The following is a 23443-nucleotide window of genomic DNA, read 5'->3' as shown; positions in this document are numbered from 1 at the left end:
CTCTGGGAAAAATATATCTCTTAATTCTAATACCAGTAATAATACTTCTGTATAGATTAATTTTCATTAGAAAAATTCATAATTTTCAAGATTTCTGCAAATTGCTTTAAAAATCTAGGCTCATAAAAAAAATTTGTGAAGATGAAAATAATTATAATTTATAAAAAATGAAAATTAAATAAAATTATACAATATGGTTCAGTTATTAAACAATTTTTATCAGTAGCTACAAAGGAATTCGTTGAAAATAAATACAAAAGAAAAGCACAGAAAAAAATACCATGAAGCTGGAAACAGAAGGCAATAAAGATGAGACAGATGCAAACGAACTACCTCAGGGCAGATGACATATAATGATAAAAAAGAAAAAGAACAAAAATATGTAAATTAAATAAAATCAAATTAATAAAAAAGACAACCTTCACAGAACACTACTCTTCTTTTGTTTTATACTAATTTTTTTTTATTAATAAAATAAAACAATAATCAGATAAAATGGACAACTTTGCTGCTATGAAAGCTTTATTTCAAGAAAGAATAGTAGCAGGAAATTTCAAAAACCATAAAAATATCAATCTTAAACAAAATTACACAAGATAAATGTTTAAGATAGAAAAATTGATCACAAAATTTTAAGAAATATTAAACATTTTTATTAGAGGCTATAAAAGAGAACTAGACTTTACGGTTCTCAATTATTATTATACTTTTCAACAATATAATTTTTTCTATCATACTTAATCTTAAACTCCATGCAATATTGAATCACAACTGATTTATCTGATCTTCTGTAATTATAATGTGTTCGAAACCTTTTCTATTATCATTTTAGTTTTTCTTTTAACTGTTGTTATTAATTTTGACCCCCATGGTGGAGTGATAGTCTTTCATCTGGAAAATTATTAGTCTGAATCCTGGTCACACTTGGTATTTTTTTCAAATGCTAAAAAATTTATTTTTATAAAAAAAAGTTTAACACTTATAATTGAGGATCAGCAATTTTAACAGAAAGTGTGAATAATAAATGAATACTGTGTACCCTAAATGAAAGTTACTTTAAAAATCCCACTTTATCAACTGGTAGCTGTATTTTCTAAAGACAAGCACCAGTTTTCTATGCAAAGCAACAATAACATTAATATTATGTTTCATTAAGATATTCTTTATATTGTTGCTACATAGATGCCAATGAGCACTTTTTGTCTGTTCTTTAATTAGTCCTTTCTGGTTTGTTATTTCAAAGTAAGGCTGATCTCTAATGGATTTTTATATGCTATCAATGATTTCTCTAATAAAACCATTGAACTGAACTGTATCTTTGATAGAATCTATTTCTTTGTGATAATATTTCAGACAAAGTGATAACTGTTTTGCCTAGAAAAAAATCAAATTGAATGTTGCACGTATTAAAACAATCATTAGTGACATAACTATTAAATCTAAAACTTGTAAGGTAACATTTGACTATTCTCAGTACACTAATTTATTTAAACTGTTTTAAGTTTCTAACTTTATTCTCAAGATTCTAGCCTGCTTCCAATTTTCAGTTTATATTAATCGAGTACAGTATTGTCTAAAAAAAAAAAAAAATTACAAGTATGTTAGACAAAACAATTAAGGATTAATAATCAGTAAGATTAAACAATTGAATATAGTGCACTTACACATTTCAACAACCTGATTTCATCTAAAGCAGTCTCTGTGTAATGGCTAGCACTTTTCACAACCTTTAATGCTACAAACTGTTTCGATCTGAAAATAAAGAACAAAATTAAGCTTTTAATTTCAGTAATATGATGTTTCATACTTTATTTTTGAACTTAGGGCATCAATTGCAAAAATCCAGTGAGAATATATGCCATGTAATTGAAGTGTAAATAAACAACAATAATATGAATACTGATTATCAATAAATAAATTTTTTTTCAGCAAATTAACATGTTCACGACCACTGCTAATATTCAGCGGAACCTAACTCCCATCACCAGTGATTCATTACACATTAAGTATTACATACATTTAAGAACTATTTTCTATGATATACAGGGGTTGTAATTAAAATACAAGTTGAAACCAACTGGGTGTGGCATATATTCCAAATTGTAAAATATTACCTACAATACATTCTGCATTTATTTCTGTGTGTTAAATGTATGTTCAAATTTTAGAATAAAAAATAATTTACTCTTAATTTAAGTTAGTGCACAATTTTATTTTACTAACTTTAAATGAAGTTAATGCATTACTGAATTATATCTTACAAATAAGAATTTGAAGGTAGAATTGCTTTTTATATGACACACATTTTAAATGTTCTACACATGATTAAAATAATTCTGATATTTCATCATGACTTTACATATACAATCTATATAAATATATATTACTTTCCTGGCATCATAGCTTGAGCTATGCTGTAAGAAGGAAAGTATGATAATCATCAAAATAATGGGATAGGTATTTTTGCATTTCTCAATGTTTCATGACCCAGGGACTCCGCCAAAAAAATGAGGTATGTAACAAAAAAGATGTTTGTGCGTATGTATATATGTTCGTGCGTTGGTGTGTTTGAAGCTTAATGACTTTTGATTGGATAAACCAGTTTTGATGAAATTTTGTGCAGAGACTCAGGTATAAGGGGAAATTTTTTAGTAAATGTTTGGAATCAATATCTCCAGGGGGGATATTGGAAGTCAATTTTCTCAAAATTTTGCAAGGATAACCCCACTTTATATTAAGTACATACATACGTATATGTATGCTTACCTTATAATAATATGCCTTAATATGCCCAAATTCCCCCTTACCCCAAAATTGAAAAAGCAAAAATTTTATTTATTGCATATCTTATAAATGAATTTTTTAAAGTCTTCCTAAGCATAGTAGTAGTGAAAGCAACTTTGAAAAATACTTTAGGGGCAATATTGGTGGTAGGGAGTCAATCAAAGTTTAAAAATATCAATTTTTTGAATCTTTCAATACCTTTTTTGGGTTTATTTAAGCTTTTGATAGTATTAAAAGTTTAAATAATAAAATTTTAGTAATGTTATTAAAATAAAATTTGATCATAATTCACCCCTCAATCCCTGAAAAGAAATCTTAGCAAACTTTTTATTTGTTGTATAATATTTAGTGAACTTTTTTTAATTTCTTCCATTTAACATGGCGAATGAAGAAAAAAAAATTGTTGGAAGATGATTTTGGAGGTGGAGAAGTAAAAAAATACCAATTTTTTGAATTTTTAAAACCTTTTTTGGTTTATTTAAACATATAATTATAATTTTACAATAAAACTTTATCATAAATTACTCCAACCCCAAAAAAGAAATCTGTAACTTTTTTCATGTTTAATTATTTTGCCACTATATAAGAATAAATAATAATATAATATTAAACCAACCACTGCGGAACAAAACTCCCATCACCTGTGATTGATTACACTTTAAGTATTACATAGATTTAAGAACTATTTTCTATGATATACAGTGGTTATAATTAAAATACAAGTTGAAATCAACTGGGTGTGGCATATATTCCAAATTGTAAAATATTGCCTACAATACAATCTGAATTTATTTCTGTTTGTTAAAAGTATGTTTAAATTTTAGAATAAAAAATAATTTACTCATAATTTAATTTATTTTTATATAATATTTAAATATTAAACCAAGACTTCCTTCGCTATTATTATATTATTCATTCCCTAAAATAAAACTATTACAATCACCTCCTGATTCAATTTATTTCACTACTTATTAAGGTACTTAATAGGTTCCTGTTTACAGGTACTTAATACACTCAAACGGCAGTAAAACAAAAACATTTTTATAAATTAGCAAGCCTGAAAGAACATGATGTGAATATGTTTTAAATCGACACCAGTTGAGAGAATCAGGACAAAATATCATAAAGTAAAAAACCAGACTGCAGAGAAAAATTTTAAGACAGATATTAACCAAAAAGTACAGTGGTAAAATTCACATTTAACTTGTTTAACATACATAAGATCCCAACACAGCCAAACAGTTGAAAAATGACCCCATCCTAATTTTCGTACTACATGGTATCGACTGTGGAACAGATCTCCTATCTTAACTGGGTGGTAACCACCTCGGCAGTAATCTCCAGAATCTTCCTGCTCATCCTCATCCTCAGAATAGACTAGCTCCTGTTCTTGAGCTTCAACTGGGTCATTCGTTCCAGTATCACGTGGTTCCGACCTAGAAGAACAAAACAAAAAAAAGAAAAGAATTAAATTATACGCAATTAGTAAAAAAATTTATAATGCATTTTATAATTAAAATCTCAAATAAAAAAAAGGAAGAAAACAAATTTAATTATTACAACTACCAGCTAATAAAATAACGAAACAGCATGAAGGAATGGTGTAAACAAGTGTGAACTTGCTTAAGGAATTCTCACACACACAAAGGATTAAAACAGTGAATATAAAAATAGTGAATTATAGTCTAAAAAAAGAAAAGAAAAAGTTATTTCAATTTTTCAGTGCTTTTAAAATGTTTACCATAACTTAAAGCTGCAACTTATCAAATCAAAATAAGTTTCCACATAACCTTTTATTAGAGACTCAGGAATGAAGCATTTGATTATAGCAATAATGAAGCAATAATCAATTATATAGGATGATTGGTCAATTTTATAAAATTAAATATTATCTAATATCTATGATAATTCTGAATAATTTGATATATTTTATGTATTTATGGTAATGCATATGACACCAATGTTAAAACTACTGCTCAATTATAAACAGTAGATAATGTTTTTTATTATAAACAATTGCAATTTAAGAGTATGTTATTTATACATGATCTGTTATTAGTCCTTCCCAATATTTTCCCTATGGTCAATCAATAGGAGCAATGGAAATTACTAAAAAAAAAAAAAAAAAAAAAAAAAAAAAAAAAAAAAAAAAAAGTAAGTAAATGTTTCCAATAATGGCAACAGAATACACAACAGCTCAAGTGTTCATTACAATCTTCTCTATTTCCTCAATATAAATCCTTTTAAAGTGTATAACTATTTTTTTCTTTATTAATGTTAACCTCACAGTTTATTGACATAATTTCCACAGTTGTTACAGTTTACATTAAATCTCGAAGTACACAACAGAATATGTAGCGCTAATAAATTGATTTTAGTAACCACAAAATTTTTTTTTCTACAATAAAAAGATGTATTATACAGTAAAAGAGAAATATAAATAGTGTCCTCAGCCTCTTGCTTTTCTTATTGTTTACTAATGACTGCCTCAAAATCTTGAACCATTCATTTCAATCCTCTTTACAGATAACACAACTATATCTATATCTGAAGATAATTATTTAAAAGGAATGGAAAGTTCTATGAAACAGTTCAAAGAATTTTCATAGAATAAATTGTATCCGATTTAAAATATGAACAAAACTGTTGCATTGTGCTTCTTAGATAGATGTAACATTGCTTATTGCATGGATAGAATTCCTATTAATGATAATAATTTTTATTATTTATTATTTTATTGGAGTAAAGAAAGAAGCCTCTTCCAAATTTTCAGCTAATTTTTCTAGCAACTGCTTTTTCTCTTTTCTCACTCTTTGGACTTCGGATCATGGCACCTCACACACAGCTGCTGTTCTTTCTTCACATTTTTTCGTGTGAATCAGGTGTTTATCTTCCTTCTTTGACTTCGGAAATCACTTTCTTGTTTCATAAACTAATACACACTATTTATTATTTCCTGGGCCTACCAATTTAGTTTTTTACATTAGTCTTAAATTCACTCATAATTATAAAACACTAAAAATACACAACTGATAAAACATGACTACCTTTTCTCAATCAAAACTCGAATAAAAATAAACAGAATTTGCTTAAATGCTCTTACATGGTCAAAAAATGCAGGACAGCTGTAGGACAGTTAATTGGATTATACTCAAACATTCAGTAATGGAGGCTTATGGGTAATTATTTATTTTTACATTGGCCTGGATGTGTTTGAGAACTATGAGCATACAGAAAAAAATATAGCATACATTTTTCATTTTATATGTTTTACCATAAATTATTAATATATATAGAATAATAATATAATAAAACTGAATCTTTAATCTAATTAAATAAATACATTATGATAAATTGTATTACATGCTATTATATAAATTTATGATATATTTTTTTTTGATATTAATAACACATAAAAAGTGCAGTAAAATGTTGATTTAAATATAAAAATTTACTGCAAAATTGTAATATAAATGGGTAAAAAACTATTTAAAAAACTTGAAAAAAGGCAATATTGTCTTTTTAAGATTTTCTGTTAGTATTAACCAAATTGTAATGTAGAACCATTTAAATAAAAGGATTATCAGAGGAAAAAAATAACAACAGAAGAAAAACAATTCATTTTTCCTGATAAATAATGTGATGAGCTGTTAAGGAAATTATTATGCAGTTGTTTGTAATTTACAAACTCCTATAGTAAAAAATGCATCAAATCCTTTATATTTTTAAAATGATCTACCCTAAAAACTGTAAAAAAAAATTGTGCTGTTCCCTTCTACTACCAGTATTAACTAATTGATTTTTAATCAAAAGCATAAATGATAAATAAGTATGATTTTGTGTTTTATTTTATTGAACTGCTATTCAGTCAGGCAAATGAATTTTTTTCATGCCTTAGGAATTAATAAATTTTGAATATGAGATTATAATTTGCCAGGTAATTAACAGATTGAAAAAAACACTTACATAAAGTTTGTGAGTAATGTGGAAATACCAATTTAAAAAATCTCACAAAATTTACTGCTAAAAAAAATAATTTGCATAAAGGTGCCACAGTTATATAATAATGTAAGGGCTAGTATGCACATGGTTGTGCATGTATGTGTAGATTTTTATTTTCAGAGAAACAGGTCAGATCAAAGCCTTAAAGACTTTTTTTTTATATTAATATCCTCTGACCCAGTTATATGCCCTTAACAAACCACGGAACCTGAACTACAAATCAGGACCAATACTGCAAGGGAAGATAAAAAAATTACATTTATTTAGCTTTGAAGCAATGCACATGTTAAGAATAAATACTTATTGATCTCATCAGATTGCTGCAAAATCTATATTATGATTTTTCTCAAAAAGATTCATAGTTTTTAATATTTTTGAATGTAAGACAAGAAAACTGACAATTTTTGTCTTAGCTTAAGCAATCAAAGGCAACATTTAGCAAGATGTTTACCAGGTTCTTTAATGAGAAACCTGTTGAGTTTAGTTAAGTGTCAGGTTATCCATCATTTAATTATGCTTTCAAACAACTATTGCTTTATTCCAGTTTTGAATTAGTAACATTACTCTGCGGACTGGTTTGGATCCAGTAAGGAGTCTACCCTAGCATCTTTTTTTAAAAAAAATTCCCTTCTAAGTCAAAGCCAAACAAACAAACAAATATTTTTTTACAGTATTCCTCTAACGAATGAGAAATAAAACTGATTTTTACTATGAAGTCAAATTGGCACTAATATATTTTTTTTTAATTTTATTAGATCCATTTATTTACTGCATAAGCATAAAACTGGGATATCAGTTTTGTCAGCATGAAAAAATGGTGAACTTAACAGAAATTTGAACCAAGGATCTTCTAGATGATAGTACTCTATATCTGTCAATATTCTGCTTGAAAAACTGTAAAATGAGATTTCCCTTATTTCGGGCGCTGTTGGTATTTAATACAACTAGATGGAAGTCTGTTTTTAATTTGCTTCCCATTAAAAAAACAAAACAAATAATTTTATTGAAATCAACTTTCTAAAATTTCATGTTATTAAGGATTTTTACATAGGACATGTAACATAAATTTTAGTGGAAATAATAAAAGAATTCTTTAACCTATAAAAAATATTTAAAGAGAAAAGGTCATATGCTGCTGTCACCAGCTAATTAAACTACTTGAGTGAAAATAACTTAATTTTAATAAATAGTGAGCTGAGAATCTCAAAATTTACATCTTCAATAACAATTCAAATCTAAAAATATATTTTAAAAGAATATATACAGATCAATAAATGTTTAGTTAAAAGTTTCAAAATCGGGAACAAAATCAAGAGAAGTGAGGAAGACAATATTAGTTTTACGTAGCAGCAATTCAGAAGGCACTATACATGGCAACGATCCAAAAAAATAAAACCATTACTATTTTACTTCCTCATGACAATGAAACTTGTGAAAATATAAACGTTTATAAACCAATTGCAAGCACATAAATAAATTGAGTTCAATGACAGTGAGTTAAGATAACAAAGACAATGATTATTTTCATAAATATCATTTCTACAGATATACATTACTTTTTAACATAAGTTTATGAATAAAAACATTTAAAATTACTATCTTAATTATTTTACACATTTTAATAATATAAAAAAAGAAGAATTTGTTACATTATGGCACAAAATAATGCACAATAAATTAACTAAATTTGGAAAAAAAATTAAAAAAAAGAACCACTTTAAATATCATATTTGTAAGTCATTCAATGGGTCATGAAAAATAATAGAATAGATCAGAACTGTGATTAGATTAACTGAGGTAATTTGAGCTGGTTTTGGCTCAGATATTAGAAACATTCATTAATCAAGATCTCCACTCTAAATTGTTGTAACCTACTTTTAACTTTATTTATAACAAAACACAGCAGTTTATACCAGAGTAATATTATTTAAAAATTAAAAAAAAAATCATTAATTATAAAACACCTTTAAGTTAATAAATAATAAAATGTTTATGTTGTTCTTTACAGCATTTTAAAGTACATGAATTTATCAGAAATGTACATTATAATATTATTATTATTTATAACCTTATTTTTTTTTTTTTGTAGATAAGGTAAGCGTAAGGTGGTTAAATTTCAACCAAAAAACAATAAAATTAAACATCTGAGTGTAGCTATATTCTCAAGTACATAACTGATTTAATAAATTGATTAACAGAATTTTTATTTAAGTACACCTGTCATCTTTTTTTCTAATAAAAAGAATCAATCAGTATCTGCATACATCAGCATTGTATAAGCAACAGATCGTAGAAATAATCTACAGCTATAGTTATGCAATTATAAGTAGTATGCTAAGTAATAGCTGTACTGTTATACTATTGACTTTTTATTAGTATTGTTATTTTATAACAATATAAATAATAATCTGACAACAATGTTGTTAACCTTACTCACCATTTGGTAGAGCTTAAAATATATCTTTCTCCAATTATAAGGCTGAAAATTATCATTATTATTATTATTATTACTACAATCTCAATTATTTCTTTATAAATGCATAAAATAATTTATTTGATATTATTAAACCAGTTTTAAACTTGTGTGGATCCAGTGATATGCTTTTAAATAATCCCACAAAAAAGTTAATTTAAAAATAAATATCAACAATTTCGTAGTATTAACATTAAACAACCAATGGAACATGTCAGGGTTCATAAATTATTAGGAAGTTGATGATGATGGAATTTGAAAAATTAAAATGTCCAAATATGAAAAAATATATGAATTTCAATACAAATTACCTAAAACATACTATTATTTATGAAACTAATTGGTGGTATATTTCTAAGCCCAAATCAAATTTGATATTACAAGATATTTTAAAAAACATCTTAAGATACAAAGAACGTATTTATAAAGAAAAATAAATTTATATATATATTATGCATCCATACACATGCATCCCAGGACCTCATGGTAACTTTTTTTTAATATGATGAACTTGAGATCCTTAACTTACCGAGTTTAAACATTTATAGAAGTATAATCTATACAAGATGTAAACAAAAAATTGACTGCATAGATAATAATTATCATCATTATAATGTAAGGAATGTAAAATTACTTTTTACTCTATATACATATAGAACAAAACATTTTGAGAATTACTCATTACATTGGAATAACAATTACCTGGAATAATTCCCAGATGGATTTCACCTAGACAGATTTAAAAATGAATTTCATTGTTACTTAGATACCAAGTATATTATTCTATTCCTGAGGACTTAAACAATCAATAGCTACAGGATAATAAAAAAAGAAAGATTGGAAGGAAATAATAAATAAAATACAATAGATATTAAGTATTTGCTTTGCACTCCACTTTAGATTTTTGCTGTTCGCTAACTGTTATATTCTAGCTATTCTTATATTATTATTATTATTCTAAAACGTTATTATGATATAAAGTACTCAACTGGGAATTTTCTACGTTTTATTTGTTAAATTTATTTAAGTAATGTAAGTTGTAGTATTACTTGTTAAATTAGCACAATTTAATCTGCTGCTAAGGTAATATCTTGTGTGTGTCATATGACAAATGATACAACATCTCAAACAAGACAGTATTTAGGGCTATTTGCATATTAAAAAAAGTTTAATTTAAAAAAAAAATTCAACACGTCAACAGGTTAAAATAGTAAAAAGTAAGAAAAATGTTTTGCTTTAGGAAAAAAGTCTTACATTTTAGAGAAAGGAGGTTTATTAACCCCCTGATAAAGTTTTAAAACTGTTCCCAACATTAAGAGGCTCAAATTCTTGTTTTAATTTAGTTGGAAGGTTGAAGCAGTCAAAACTAGGAAAATTATAAAAATCAAATACTTAAAAGTAGATGTTTTATAATGAACGTGATTTTTTTTAAAATTACTTTGAAACAAGTCCTGTTATACACAAGCTAACTCACATTAGTTTGTTTATTCACAATAATTTGGTTAGACTGTTCCTAGTCAAATAAAAGCCAAAACATTAAAATTATATAAAGCTACACATCTTTTAATAACAAATCAAACCAAGTTTACTAAATGCATGTAAAACATTTAATTTGTATTTAATAACATTTTTAAAAAATCGTGTGATAACTGTCTCAGTTACTTTTGGGACCATCAAATCAGAAATCCAATACTAACAATAATCCTAATTTTCTACATAGTACACAAAAAAGAATCACATCTTAACACATTCAAACATCATGAAATATACAAAAATACAGACAACAGTGATTTATTACATTAACAGACACAATTCTAATTCAGCATAATTTTGACTACTTTTTAAAAACCCAGCAACAATAAAATCAACTAATGCCAACATGAGAACAGCAGGAACACCAGTCCTGTAAATGACCACAAAAGTAACTGATAGTCATATGATATGAGGTTATAAAATGATATTTTTGAAAACCTTGGCCCTGGGAAAGACGGTAAATTATCACAATCCACTCTGATGGGTGGCCATCCTTTTTCACCATGCATCTGCTTTTTTATACCATTGGTCCCTTCCTCCCTATTGTTAGTTTATGAGTACAGTCTGACCCATTTAGGTTTTCCATGCTGAGGATATTGGGACCTAAAGATCATCCTTCAGAGGATGAATGAGGATGATATGTATGAACATAGATGAAGTGTAATCTTGTACAGTCTCAAGTCAACCATTTCTGAGAAGTGTGGGTAATTGGAACCCAACCACCAAAGGACACCCTGGTATCCATGATCCTGGTATTCAAATCCATACAAAAATAACTGCCTTTATTAGGATTTGAACCTTAGAACTCTTGACTTCGAAATCAGCTGATTTGTGATGACAAGTTCACCACTAGACCAACCTGGTGGGTTTTTACTTCCCTAATCCCAGTAATCAATAAAAACAAACTCGTAACAGTTTCTTGTTAATCAACTGATAGGTCTAAATTTTTATGTTTTTGAACTCAGAAGGCCTCAAAACTTTAAGATATCCAAAAATTCAGGAAGGTTATTATTAAATTCGATAGATAGTGATACTTTCCCTTTGTTATATTAATATACTAAACCAACTGTCAACGTAATGAAATATTCGTAATGTTATTGAGAACAAAAGAAGATGTAATTTTTTATTTGGTTAACTGAGACCTTTGTGAAACAATAGTCGATTAATCAAGAGCTTAATGTGTAAAACAAACTGTATCTAAATTTTCTCTTTTTAACCCTATTCATAAAATATAACAATATACAAACAGAGAAGATAAGAGAATATATAACATTAAAAAATCAACATTTACTTTTTACTATTAAATAAATCTAAACTAAATCCATTATAAAATTAAAAAAAATGTAAGAGTCTATCATGCATCTAAGAATAATCAATATATTATTATTACTCTATGTGCACAGCATACTTATTAAGAAAAAAACAACAGAAGACATACAACTTGCTTTTAACAAGATTATACTATAAAATACAATCCTTGTATACATAAACATAACAACATTATAGAAAAAGAATCAGTAAAGAGCTTAACATGTACAGGTGTAAAACAAACTAAGTTCTATCTTTAGTTTCCCAGTTATAACAGGGGAAAAATTAATATTAATTGACCAAAAAATTACCCCATTGAAAAGTGTTTTGTATTTTCTGTAACTTTGAAGTCTCATTATCCAAAAATACTAAATATTTTTCAAAATTCAGAATTTAAGGCTGCGTGTATTATTTTATTTATAAACTGTATTGATATCTATATTTATTATAAGTTTCAAGTACAGTGAAATTTAAAATCATAAAATTTTATTCGGTAGCTTGTAAATTCAAGTGATCAATAATAAAAAAATTAGTTTAAAACTCAACTTTTAATGTGTAGAATTTATCAGATATGGCTTCAGTTTAAAAAAAAAATTATCTTAGCAAGACATCATCAACCCACAAAAAAAAAGGATAATTATAAAGTTTTTTAACATTTTACTGCTTCAATCCACCAACTAAAATTTTTTTTTATTACTTTTTTCAAAAAAGGATTATAGGGTTATAACCCATTCATTGTATTCTTTACCAAGCAAATGATTAATTATTCCACATCAGCATGCCAAGCCCACTCAAAATCAGGTGATATTTAGCTCGACCAGCAGCAATGTTATTTTTTCACTGCAGGGTATGGGTGTACAGTGAAGAACATTATGTTCAGAGAAAGGAACACTAACTGGTGGCTCTTATATATACTTCAGGAGCTTTACCTGTATCACAGCTATAAAAAAAAAAAACTGGGGCAGAAAATGCAAAACAACAAATAAATAAAGCCGCTTCTAGTCAAGTACCAACCAGAAGTACAAATAATGTGTAATGTTTCTGCTAAGTAGGGGAAATTACCTGAATAATGTGCAATTTATTAAAAATGAATAAGATAAATCCAATAATTTTATTAATTTATTACCAGATACAGCTAAGAATTGTATAATATAACAATAAATTATATATATATATATATATATATATATATATTCTACATAATATTTACAAGTTTTAAAGAACATTAGATTTGAATCTAAAGTATCTTGAAAAAGCAACCTTTTTTTTTTTTAAGCTAACAGCGAGAAGAATACGGAAGGGACATCTATTTATATTAATTAACAAATAGTTATAACTTAAACCAAATAAAAATTAAATTTTATGAATTATGCAAAACGTATTTTTTTATTTTAAGGCCACCATATTTTATTAATTAATTAATTTTTTATCTTTAACTGTACTGTCTTTAACAGTAAGCAAAACATCTTTAAATATATAATTGTAATGGTAATCAGTAATACGATGAGACAAAATAAAATTTATTGTAATTATTATATTTTAGCGCTTCATGATAATAAAAGATAGATTATCTGAAAGCCAGATAAAATGAATTAATGGTTTTTTTAATATAATAACTAATTTTAAAATATAATAACTAATTCTGAGGGTTGTAAACATATTAGTGTACCTAAAATTACTAATTTGCTAATAAAATTAAGTATAAATTGATATTATCGAATGGAGATTATTAATTCTGGAAAGATAAATACAAGTACGCATAAAGCAGATACATAAAAATGTATAAAACAAAAAGGAATGGTGAAATATATAAAATGAGAGAAGCGAGTAATGAAAAATATATAGTCATAATTAATTATCTACATTGATAGCTGTTCAGTAATGTTAAATATGCCAGAAATTAAAATGCAGTTGAAGAAAATGGTTACTTTTAAATTTACTTCAAAGAACACGATACGTTTTGTATTTCTGGTTACAATTAACGGTACTGTCTTAAGAACGATCAACACAAGATAGAACTGAACTGTAAATAAAATACTGATAGTTTGAACCTTGAAAAAAATTACTAATGTATCTGACAAAACCAGACGTAACTAGAATTTATATTCATAAACGTACTACAATAGGTTATAATATACTAACACTCATTACACACCTAGCTTGTAAAAATTCTATAGGAGGTTCCTCTATAGGCTCCCTTTGAAGTATAGCACTAGCTGAAAGAGTTCTTCTTTGCCGACAGCGGCGCCTCGGAGGCGGCAAAGGTGATTTAAGAGGTAAGGAACCGGGTTCATCGTTCCAACCCCAATCTCCTGGAAGTATAACGTGCTGAGGTTCCCACTTATAAGAAAGCGGTCTGACGACACGAAAACCTAAACCTCTTTGCAATATAACCAAAAGAGCGGAGAACACGCATAAGTGAAAGAAGACGCGGGAACAATGAGATACTAAGTCAGGATGTAATCGTCGCGGGGTGGGTGACGGAAGAACATGGGATTCGCACAACGCTCTACTTTCTCCAGGAGCTAACCATTCGACCCTAACGGTACTGTTCACCCGCGTTTTACCGTCGATACCTAACCACTCTACGTGTAACCGATAGTGTATTCGCGGCCGCGGAGGATGTGCTATACAGTGACCTTCCGCCATCCCCACTCGACTATTGTAACACGACTACCGATACGAATCGTAACAGGCAAACCGCCAAAAATATCCCCACCACTGATTCATCGTACCACAACACAGACGTAGAGGTTGCAAGACGCTAAAATTAATTACTTCAATTCCACTCCCGCCTACCCACCTGATGTTAAAATTGACAAGAATATAAATATATTCGGAATTTAAAAATAAACCGTTTAAATTAATCCAAAAAGATCAATTAGTAAAAAGATACACTAAAAAATATTAACGCATAATCTTCATTAATCATGCTGGATGAAAGAATGCATTTAGATCGGTAATATCATTTTACGCAAAGTATTATACCATAAAGGTCACGACTAATTTAAAAATATACTTAAAAACAACGGAACAAAAATAAAATAATATGTTCAAAAATAAACGCTAATATGCAGTTTTATATAAATGTAAATATACAATACGTTTAAAAATAACTAAAATACTATAGCACATAAATCGGCTGTCAAGAGAAGATAAAGAAAGTAAATGGTTAAGGATCGTTACGTAATGGGCCCGGTAAGAGTAAATTTTTAGGTTATATTTTCAGAATAAAAGTTAAAACAGAATAAACTATACTCAAAGAATAATATTAAAAAGAAAACTGCAGGTTATAAATATGACGTTTAACCGTTCAAGGCTTATATTCCATTTTTATTTTGGTAGAATACCTTTGCGTTCCATATAAAATTGAAACATCTCGATTTGTAGATATTTGACCGGTACGAACATATTTTAGGCTCTTTACTCATTTTAACAATATGCTACCATTAAATATTTATAAAAAGACCGTCCATCCTCTTGACTAAAATTACTACTTAATTGATTGATAAATATCTTTAGATATATTAAAAAATAAGAATAATAAGAGAAAAAATTAAAGTTCATTAAATGTGCAACGACTTTAATAGGAAACAGTTTTTGGAATTTTTAAAAGAGGCTTTGACCTGGCAGAAACGATTTCTGTGATCTGAAGATGCATTCGAAAGCAAAAGATTCAAGAGATCCAATCTCTTTCAAGGAGAAGAAAGATTAAAAGTAAACAGATTTGTCGAAAACGTCTTCTTCAACTTTGCCTTATCTCGAGTTGTATAAGATCAGTGTTCCATTTTAAATTCTTCTTTCATTTACCTTCCTAAAATGGGCTTTATAAATTTTCCATCTCCTTTCTGTCACAGGTCCTCAGCTACCTTATATTTTCATTTTAACTATGTCGTCCTATCTTTTCCACACCACGTCAGACGTCCAAATCTATTGATCAACATAACCTTCATCCCTTCATTCCACATCCCGAACCGTCTCGGCCTAGATCGCTGCATTTTTCTACCAGTAGAAAGTTCATTTCTTGTATTAGTGGTCGTTTCTCCTCACTCCACTCATCCATTTTAACATTTTCATTTCCATCTCCTCCATTCCTTTATCGACGTCTACGTACATAATCAGCTATGACTCCAAACCATCACATCACGACCTTCCTCAAAAGTTTTATAAATTTTTCATCGCATCTTTTTACTTATTTTCCTATCATACAACAAGCTGTTTATCTTTCACAAATGCATTCACCTTTTTTTCCTGTTAAGCCTCCGGGAATCACCGTCAGGTATTACTTCAGAGGTTGAATGAGGATGATATGTATGAGTGTAAGTGAAATGAGTGAGTGTAAGAATGAATGAGTGTCTTGTATAGTCTCAGATCGACCATTTTTGAGATGTGTGGTTAATTGAAACCCAACCACCAAAGAACACCGATATGCACAATATTGTATTTAAATCCATATAAAAGTAACTGCCTTTGCTAGGACTTGAACTCTGGAACTCTCGACTTCGAAATCAGCTGATTTGCGAAGACGCGTTCACCACTAGACCAACCCGGCGGATTAAAAAATTCATTCACCTAAATTGTTCATTCTTCACTACGTGTGATTTGAGGTTGGTGAAACTATTTATTTTTGAATTACATTTCAAAGTGCCTCCAAATACGCCGTAAGCGGCGGATTTGGTTCTCAGCGATTATTTCATCTTCAAAAACCTGAAGAAATTACTCATTGGACGAAGACTAACTTCAAATTACAAAACAACCGCTTATTTTGCACAGTTGGTGACTTTGCAAAAGCGTCTCTGTAAATGACATTGTACTGAGAATATAAAAAAAATGGCAAGTTGCTGGTCTAAATGTACCTAACTGCAAGCGGCTACGTTGAAAAATAAATAAAAAATTTTCCAAAAAATTTTGTTTTTCTTTGTCAGGTCGAGAAGAATCTTCCGAACGGTTCTCGCAGTATAAGCTTTTTTTAAGAATCTGAACTGAGAGTTCCTTTCCGGATAAGATAAGAACTGGTGCCCAGAGGAACGCCGAGTAGTTAATGTATCAAACTTAACGCGAAATTTATTCTTTATACTTTGGACCGACTGCATGCATAATATTAAAAAAAATCCAACAAGTTTTCACTTAGATGCAAGATTTACCTAAAAAATCAGCTTAATAATTACAATAAGAATAACTATACTTAATTTCATCTTTTCATTAGAAATAAGTTCTATATATGACGTGTCAAAATAATTATAATAATAACGGCTGTAACCGACTAGACGTGATATACCGATCAGCCCTGAAAATGGATTAGCTATTCTCAATAATAAAATATTTGATTCTAATGGGTGTTTCAAAAAGGAGGGAACCCTGCGATTAAAGAAGGTAGAAGTCACCTGTAGGTAAATTTTATTTCTCCCTACACGTCAGTTGGCAACACTGTACTCAAAGTTAGCAGTTTGTAACATTTGAAATGTCCTTCTTACGAACTCATTAGTGCTATGCTACTATAAATTCGTCTCTATTGTGTTAACTACGTTGTTTTCCAAGACGAACGTGTGAAAGACGAATTCGGATAAAATTTCCCAATTCTTCAGTTCCTAATAAGCCGAAAATATCGCGTTTGATTAATAAATTTCGTCAGACCGGAAGTGTACACGATTGGAAAAGAACAGGTCTACTATCACTGTTAACAGTAGACGTTTTGGAGGATGTGAAAGTACGTTTGATTTGCTCACGCAGAAAATCGCTCAGAAAGTTATCTTCACAGGCTGGTTTTTCACTATTTACAGCTTTCAGGGCTACTAAAAAACTACAATCGCATGCTTATCGCATCGGTGTCGTTCAAGAACTGAAAGACGTAGACCATGGAAAACGTTTACGGTATTGTCGTCGGTTTCGTTCTCTTGTTGATAACAACGGTATTGAAATTTTGGATCGTGTTTATTTCAGCGACGAGGCATAGTTTCACTTGGATGGCTACATTAACAGCCGAAACTACCGAATGTGGAGCGCCGAAAATCCTCACACATTTCATGAACGACTATTACACAAACGTAAAATTAGTGTTTGGTGTGCAACCTCTCCCGGCATCGTGTAATAGGGCTTTTATTTTTTGACAAATCTGTAGACGGTGTGGTTTATCGCAACTTAATCGAACAGTCTATTGCCACGTTAGATTTACACGAACGAGAATGTCGGTTCCAGCAGGATAATGTAACTTGTCATACTGCTAATGAAACGCTGAATATGTTACGGGAATTTTTTGGCCATCGATTGATATTAAAAGGGTTGTGCCCTCCAAGATCCCCAAATTTTACACCAGCAGACGTTTTCCTTTGGTGTTATTTAAACCCTGATACACTTTACGAATTGAAGGCTAACACTGAAAATGAGATTTCAAACATTACTGAACAACAATAGGAAAAGTGGCTACAAATGATATGAAACGTGTACGAATATGCATCGTGATCACAGGAAATCATTTAGAACATTTGTTGTAAAGTTTTTAAAGGTAATTTGAATAGTGTTGTATACGTATTTTATTAACATTAATATTTTTTGTAATAAATTCACGTCGTCAAAAACAATGGTTGCACCCTTTTTGAAATACCCGTTGTTTGTCACACAATACATTATGCAGTTTACGATAACAAAAGTAGGTAAACATTCCGTTTAAATAACATCAGCATCTCATTTGAGTTTTACTAGGGAAAGCGAGGAATGGAATAGTCTTCTGTTGCCTACTTTGCTGAACCGAGTATGCTGTTACAGCATACTGTCACGTCAAGCACGCTGAAATACAGATTTCTATTCCTACGACATCTTCATTCCTTTTATCGTTGCGACTATATAATGAACATTACAACTTTCAGAAATATCTACCTATAAGTAGTGCCTGTTGCTTTATATGTGCTGTAATCATTAGAAAGGACGGGACAAATAGTACACGACAAAAGATTAATGTGGAAACGCTTATCTTCGAGAAAATATGAATTAAGTCTGCCGATTCCGTGGCAAATCGGTAACGTCTCTTGCCTTTCATTCGGAAGGTTCTGGGTTTCACATTTTCCCGTGCAACAAAGCTCATTTCTCACCATACCAGAGAAGAAGTTAAGGTAACTGTTACCGAGGATAACATAATACGGCTGTAGTTACCGGAGAATAATATATATATATATATATATATATATATATATATATATATATATATATATATACACAGACACAGTTTTCATTCAGTAGGCGAAAAATATAATACTGGACAGATATGCTGTAAGAAAGTATCACTACCGAGTTTATCACAACTAGAAACCCGACTATTTTTTCTTGTTTGTATTTTTATGCGATTTTAAAAAGAGTACTTGTATTATAATCACGAAATTTTGCATACCCTAAGACAAAGCATAAATCACAAAAAAATATATTTAAAAAAAATTAACATCGATTTCATACCACGTAACATTTAAAAATTTGTATTTAACATTTAATTTTATTTTTCACAAAAAGAAAATACAAATATATCAAGAACTAATATCAAATTTAATAAATAATTAAAAATATTTTTTAATACGTACATAATTCGAGAAGGGGGCAATAAAAATCCTAACATACGTACACTTTTACCCCAGACCACGCGGCAGATAATAATCGACTCGACTGGAACCTCCGTTGCATCAGAAAATCGAAAAAGTTAGTAAAATAATTTAAAAAATTGGTATTAGTTTAATTAATGCGTAATCTTAATTAAACAGGAATAAAGCAGTAAAAACCATAGTATTAAAAAATTTATTCTCATTGACAGAAAAAATTGTTTTATTTATCTAAATCGGAATGATAAGAATGAAATTTACTCCTCTATTTATAAACAGCAAAAATGTAATATAAGTAATACTCTATAGTACGAGTAGTTCTTCTAATCGTATGTAACTGCGAAATGTTTAATAAATTAGTGTGACGATGATGTTAGTCACGGAAGCAGATCTATAAATAATTATTTTTACTTGTATTACCTCTCTATTTTTGTTAAGTAACATCTTAAAAGTTTCAAATACATTTTAAAATGTTTTTAATAACTGCAGAAAACTTAGGAAGTTTTAACAAGAAGCGATTGATCTAATTAAAAAAAGTGATTGCTTTATATAATAAAAAGTGGAGTTATTTAATACTTTATTTCATTTGTTATACTATTTTTTACACAGTTAATAATAGTTGGAACTAAGTCGTAGCCGTCATTTAGCATAAACACTTCAGTTATTCGTTTTCAGGCCTTCATAAATCTGGTGGCTAAGGTGGCCGATCGACCTATCCGAAAAATGATCTCAACTATTCTTTTACTTTGGCCTATTGAAATTAAAAGGATTTTGAAGAATTTTACTTTTTTTAGTCTTATTTATTAAAAAAAAAAAAAGTTACTATTGAATTTCATTAATTTTTTTATAATTATATGTTTACTTCTGTATCGCCTGAAATGAAAATCTATTCGTATTGATCGCTTTTTTATTATCGGCTGAAACCCGTATCATACAACCGACCGTGAACGAGTTAGTATTTCGATGACAATGCTGTGAACGGTGAATGTTTTGGATAAAAGATAACGGGAGGGAACCGATAATTAATTGGTGTTGCAGGGGTTGTCGAACGGGCTATTTTCAGGGAACCGAATAACGGATTGTCTTTTCGAGAATGAACGAGACAAACAATTTTTAAAATCGTAATAAACAACAAAACTGTATAATCAAAATTGAATTTTATTTAACAAAAAATGTTACTTTTATTTATTCTGAAACTATATGTGTCCGTCCCATAAGTTTCCATACGTATGAAAAATAAAAATTTTTTTTTATGAAGGCCATGATGTATTAGGAAATTATACAAAACATAAATCATCTCAGGATTGTATCAGCAACGCCATTACAAGCGTACTCCAGCTGTGTTTTAGCACAGCTGGAGAGATGGGGTTACATGTTCTTCAGCAGTGGAGGACACCTAACGAAATGTGTTTTCAAAACAAAGGTAGTTATGTAGAGGATATTATACAAATAAAAATAGTTTTCATAAAAAATGTTTATTTTTCTACGTACGGAAACTTACGGGACACCTGTATTCTGACCAATAGAACGCTATTTCCAGAATAAAAATAAAATTTCAAAACGAAAGGGTTATTGCATAACACTATTAGTATAGTGCAATAACTCTATCAGCCGATTTAAAGTATTACAGTTGAAGAAAATAAGGCCGACTTAAAATCTACTAATCGTGAAAATGAATGAGGAAATAAAAAAATTTACATACACCCCTTAAAAATAGAGAATAAATTAAATTAACTATTTTGCTGATAAACTATATAGTTAGTGATCATTTTAGGCTGCAGTAACATACACGATATAAAGTATGCTTTAGACGTATTTAACCACCATTAATGTACGGTTTTGTACAGTAAGATTGCTTATAGGGTTGTTTGTATTTTAAATTCTATTTATTCCTTTATAAGACATTTTATTTTTATATTTGTTTCTGATAATTTTATCGATAAGAGTTGTAAAGATATATATAAAGTAGATCTTAATTTAAGCTTAAAATCGAATTAGGAACGTAAAACAAAAACAAGTTAAGTGTCAATACCGAGTAACAACGTAAATCTAACTTGGTGAAAAACTTAATTGACGGATTATCGGAAAGATTAGGATGTCTAGTTTAAAACGTGTTATGCGATCAGACCTTAAATAATCATATAACAAAACGGGTACATAACTGAGCGGTTAAATTAACTCGTATTATAAATTGCAATATATCACCGTAAGTATTGAATGAAGGAAAAAATAATCCTCCGCTTTCAGAAAACGTAATAAGAATCCACGTATCCCTCTATAACCGAATGAACTAGATAGACCCGAACGACCCACTGACCTAGTTCTTTATTACATTCTACCACGATTTTTTTTTCTTCTCTTCTTCTTCATACCTCTTCAAAATTTATTAACGTACTTGATATCCATCGACCTCCAGTTACACTATGTCTACAATCTTTTTACCTTTTTTGTTTTCTTATCTTCCAGGGTTCCGATCTCAATACAAAAGCAGATCGCAGGTGATAAACGATTCTCGGAATAAATCTAGGTCGTTCGAACATCAGTTAAATGAAAAATTTTAATCGGAAATAGGAGTAAAATCCGAAAATATCTAGTGAAATAAAAGAAAGGAAAATGAAGAATCAACGAAAAAGGTAAACGGAAAGATAAACTCGAGAAAGGAAAACTAAGGGTCAACCGGCAAAATGTTTCGCTACCATGAAGTACAACATACACGTTTAACAAATATTTTTAGAATATCTCCCAGATCTAACAGCACGTCTTTTCTGTAGGAAAACGTTTCTTGCTTGGGTCAGTCTACCTTACTTCATACAAACATGCAGTTTAATTTAATACATAAAGGCAAAAGTTCTGCAACTTCAATATTTACCCTTATAATCTTTTATTCTTATTTGTTCCAATGTTTATAGAAGTTGCTTTCTTTGTTTTGTTTACAATTACCGTAAACAGTTTTATGTCTATCCAAAAAATAACCGAAATCACCTTTATGATTATATATATATTTATATATTCGAGGGAGGTCCAAAAATATAGACAATAGCTGTAGTTTGAAAAATCTTTATTCAGACTCTACATTTGCATGTTTCTTTTCAAAAGTGTAACACACTGTTTCCTGCGCTCGATTCATTCTTTCAAGTACGAAATCCAACCCACCTTTCGAAAACACTTTGCATTTCCCCTTCACGGTTTTTACACCTTCTAGAGTCGTCTCAATTTTTCGCCCTTTTTAGGTCCTTCTTCACCTCTAGGAACAGCCAGAAGTCGCACGGAGAAAGATCTAAGCTGTACGGTGAGCGAGGAACCCTTTTCATTTTTTTCCATTCAAAAATCTCCAGACTATTTGACCGACAAGGGAACGCATTATCGTGATACGATAGTTCCAGGGCATTTTTTTATAAAATAAATCAGCATTATCTTCAACATATTAATGTGCAGAGAGCATATGATGTACAGTCGTCCCTAGGTACCTGATGTTGGTAAATTAAACTTTCACGATCAAAAAAGATAACAACACGAATTTATCTGCATACAAGGTGCATCGAAGGTGGAGAAGCTGACTTTTGTCGGGAGCTACGTTGTTTCATCTCAGGGTCATAATGGAACATTCAGGACTCGTCAACGGTTCACAGATTATGCAAAAAGCGTGCTCCTTCTTTCTTGTGGCGAGCCGAGAATTCTTCACATACGAATATGCGGTACTCCATTTGGTCAGGCGTTAACAGCTGCGGAACTCGATGACAAGCAAAGCGTTTCATATGCAACC

At 29.4% G+C, this 23443-nt stretch overlaps 1 protein-coding gene across 3 annotated transcripts in view; it reads right to left on the bottom strand.

Annotated features, from left to right (window-relative positions):
* The window catches only part of LOC142323379 (SRSF protein kinase 1-like), a 198696-nt gene that overhangs the window by 33613 nt on the left and 141640 nt on the right, over nt 1–23443 (bottom strand). Inside the window, exons 1-3 of one of the 3 annotated variants that reach the window (XM_075362930.1) lie at nt 14256–14780; nt 4002–4220; nt 1665–1752 (exon numbers count right to left, since the gene is read on the bottom strand). In XM_075362930.1, the coding sequence (XP_075219045.1) occupies nt 1665–1752; nt 4002–4220; nt 14256–14749 (801 nt within the window). In that variant the 5' untranslated portion in view covers nt 14750–14780. Of the gene's footprint in view, nt 1–1664; nt 1753–4001; nt 4221–5887; nt 5930–14255; nt 14781–23443 lie in introns of those variants that run through there. The other 2 variants (XM_075362932.1, XM_075362931.1) reach the window with 2 other exon arrangements.

Source organism: Lycorma delicatula, chromosome 4, assembly GCF_047948215.1.
Source record: "Lycorma delicatula isolate Av1 chromosome 4, ASM4794821v1, whole genome shotgun sequence".
In the NCBI taxonomy this organism is placed as follows: Eukaryota; Metazoa; Arthropoda; class Insecta; order Hemiptera; family Fulgoridae; genus Lycorma; species Lycorma delicatula.
Note: the sequence above shows the minus strand (reverse complement) of the source record. Positions and strands in the feature narration are given on the sequence as shown.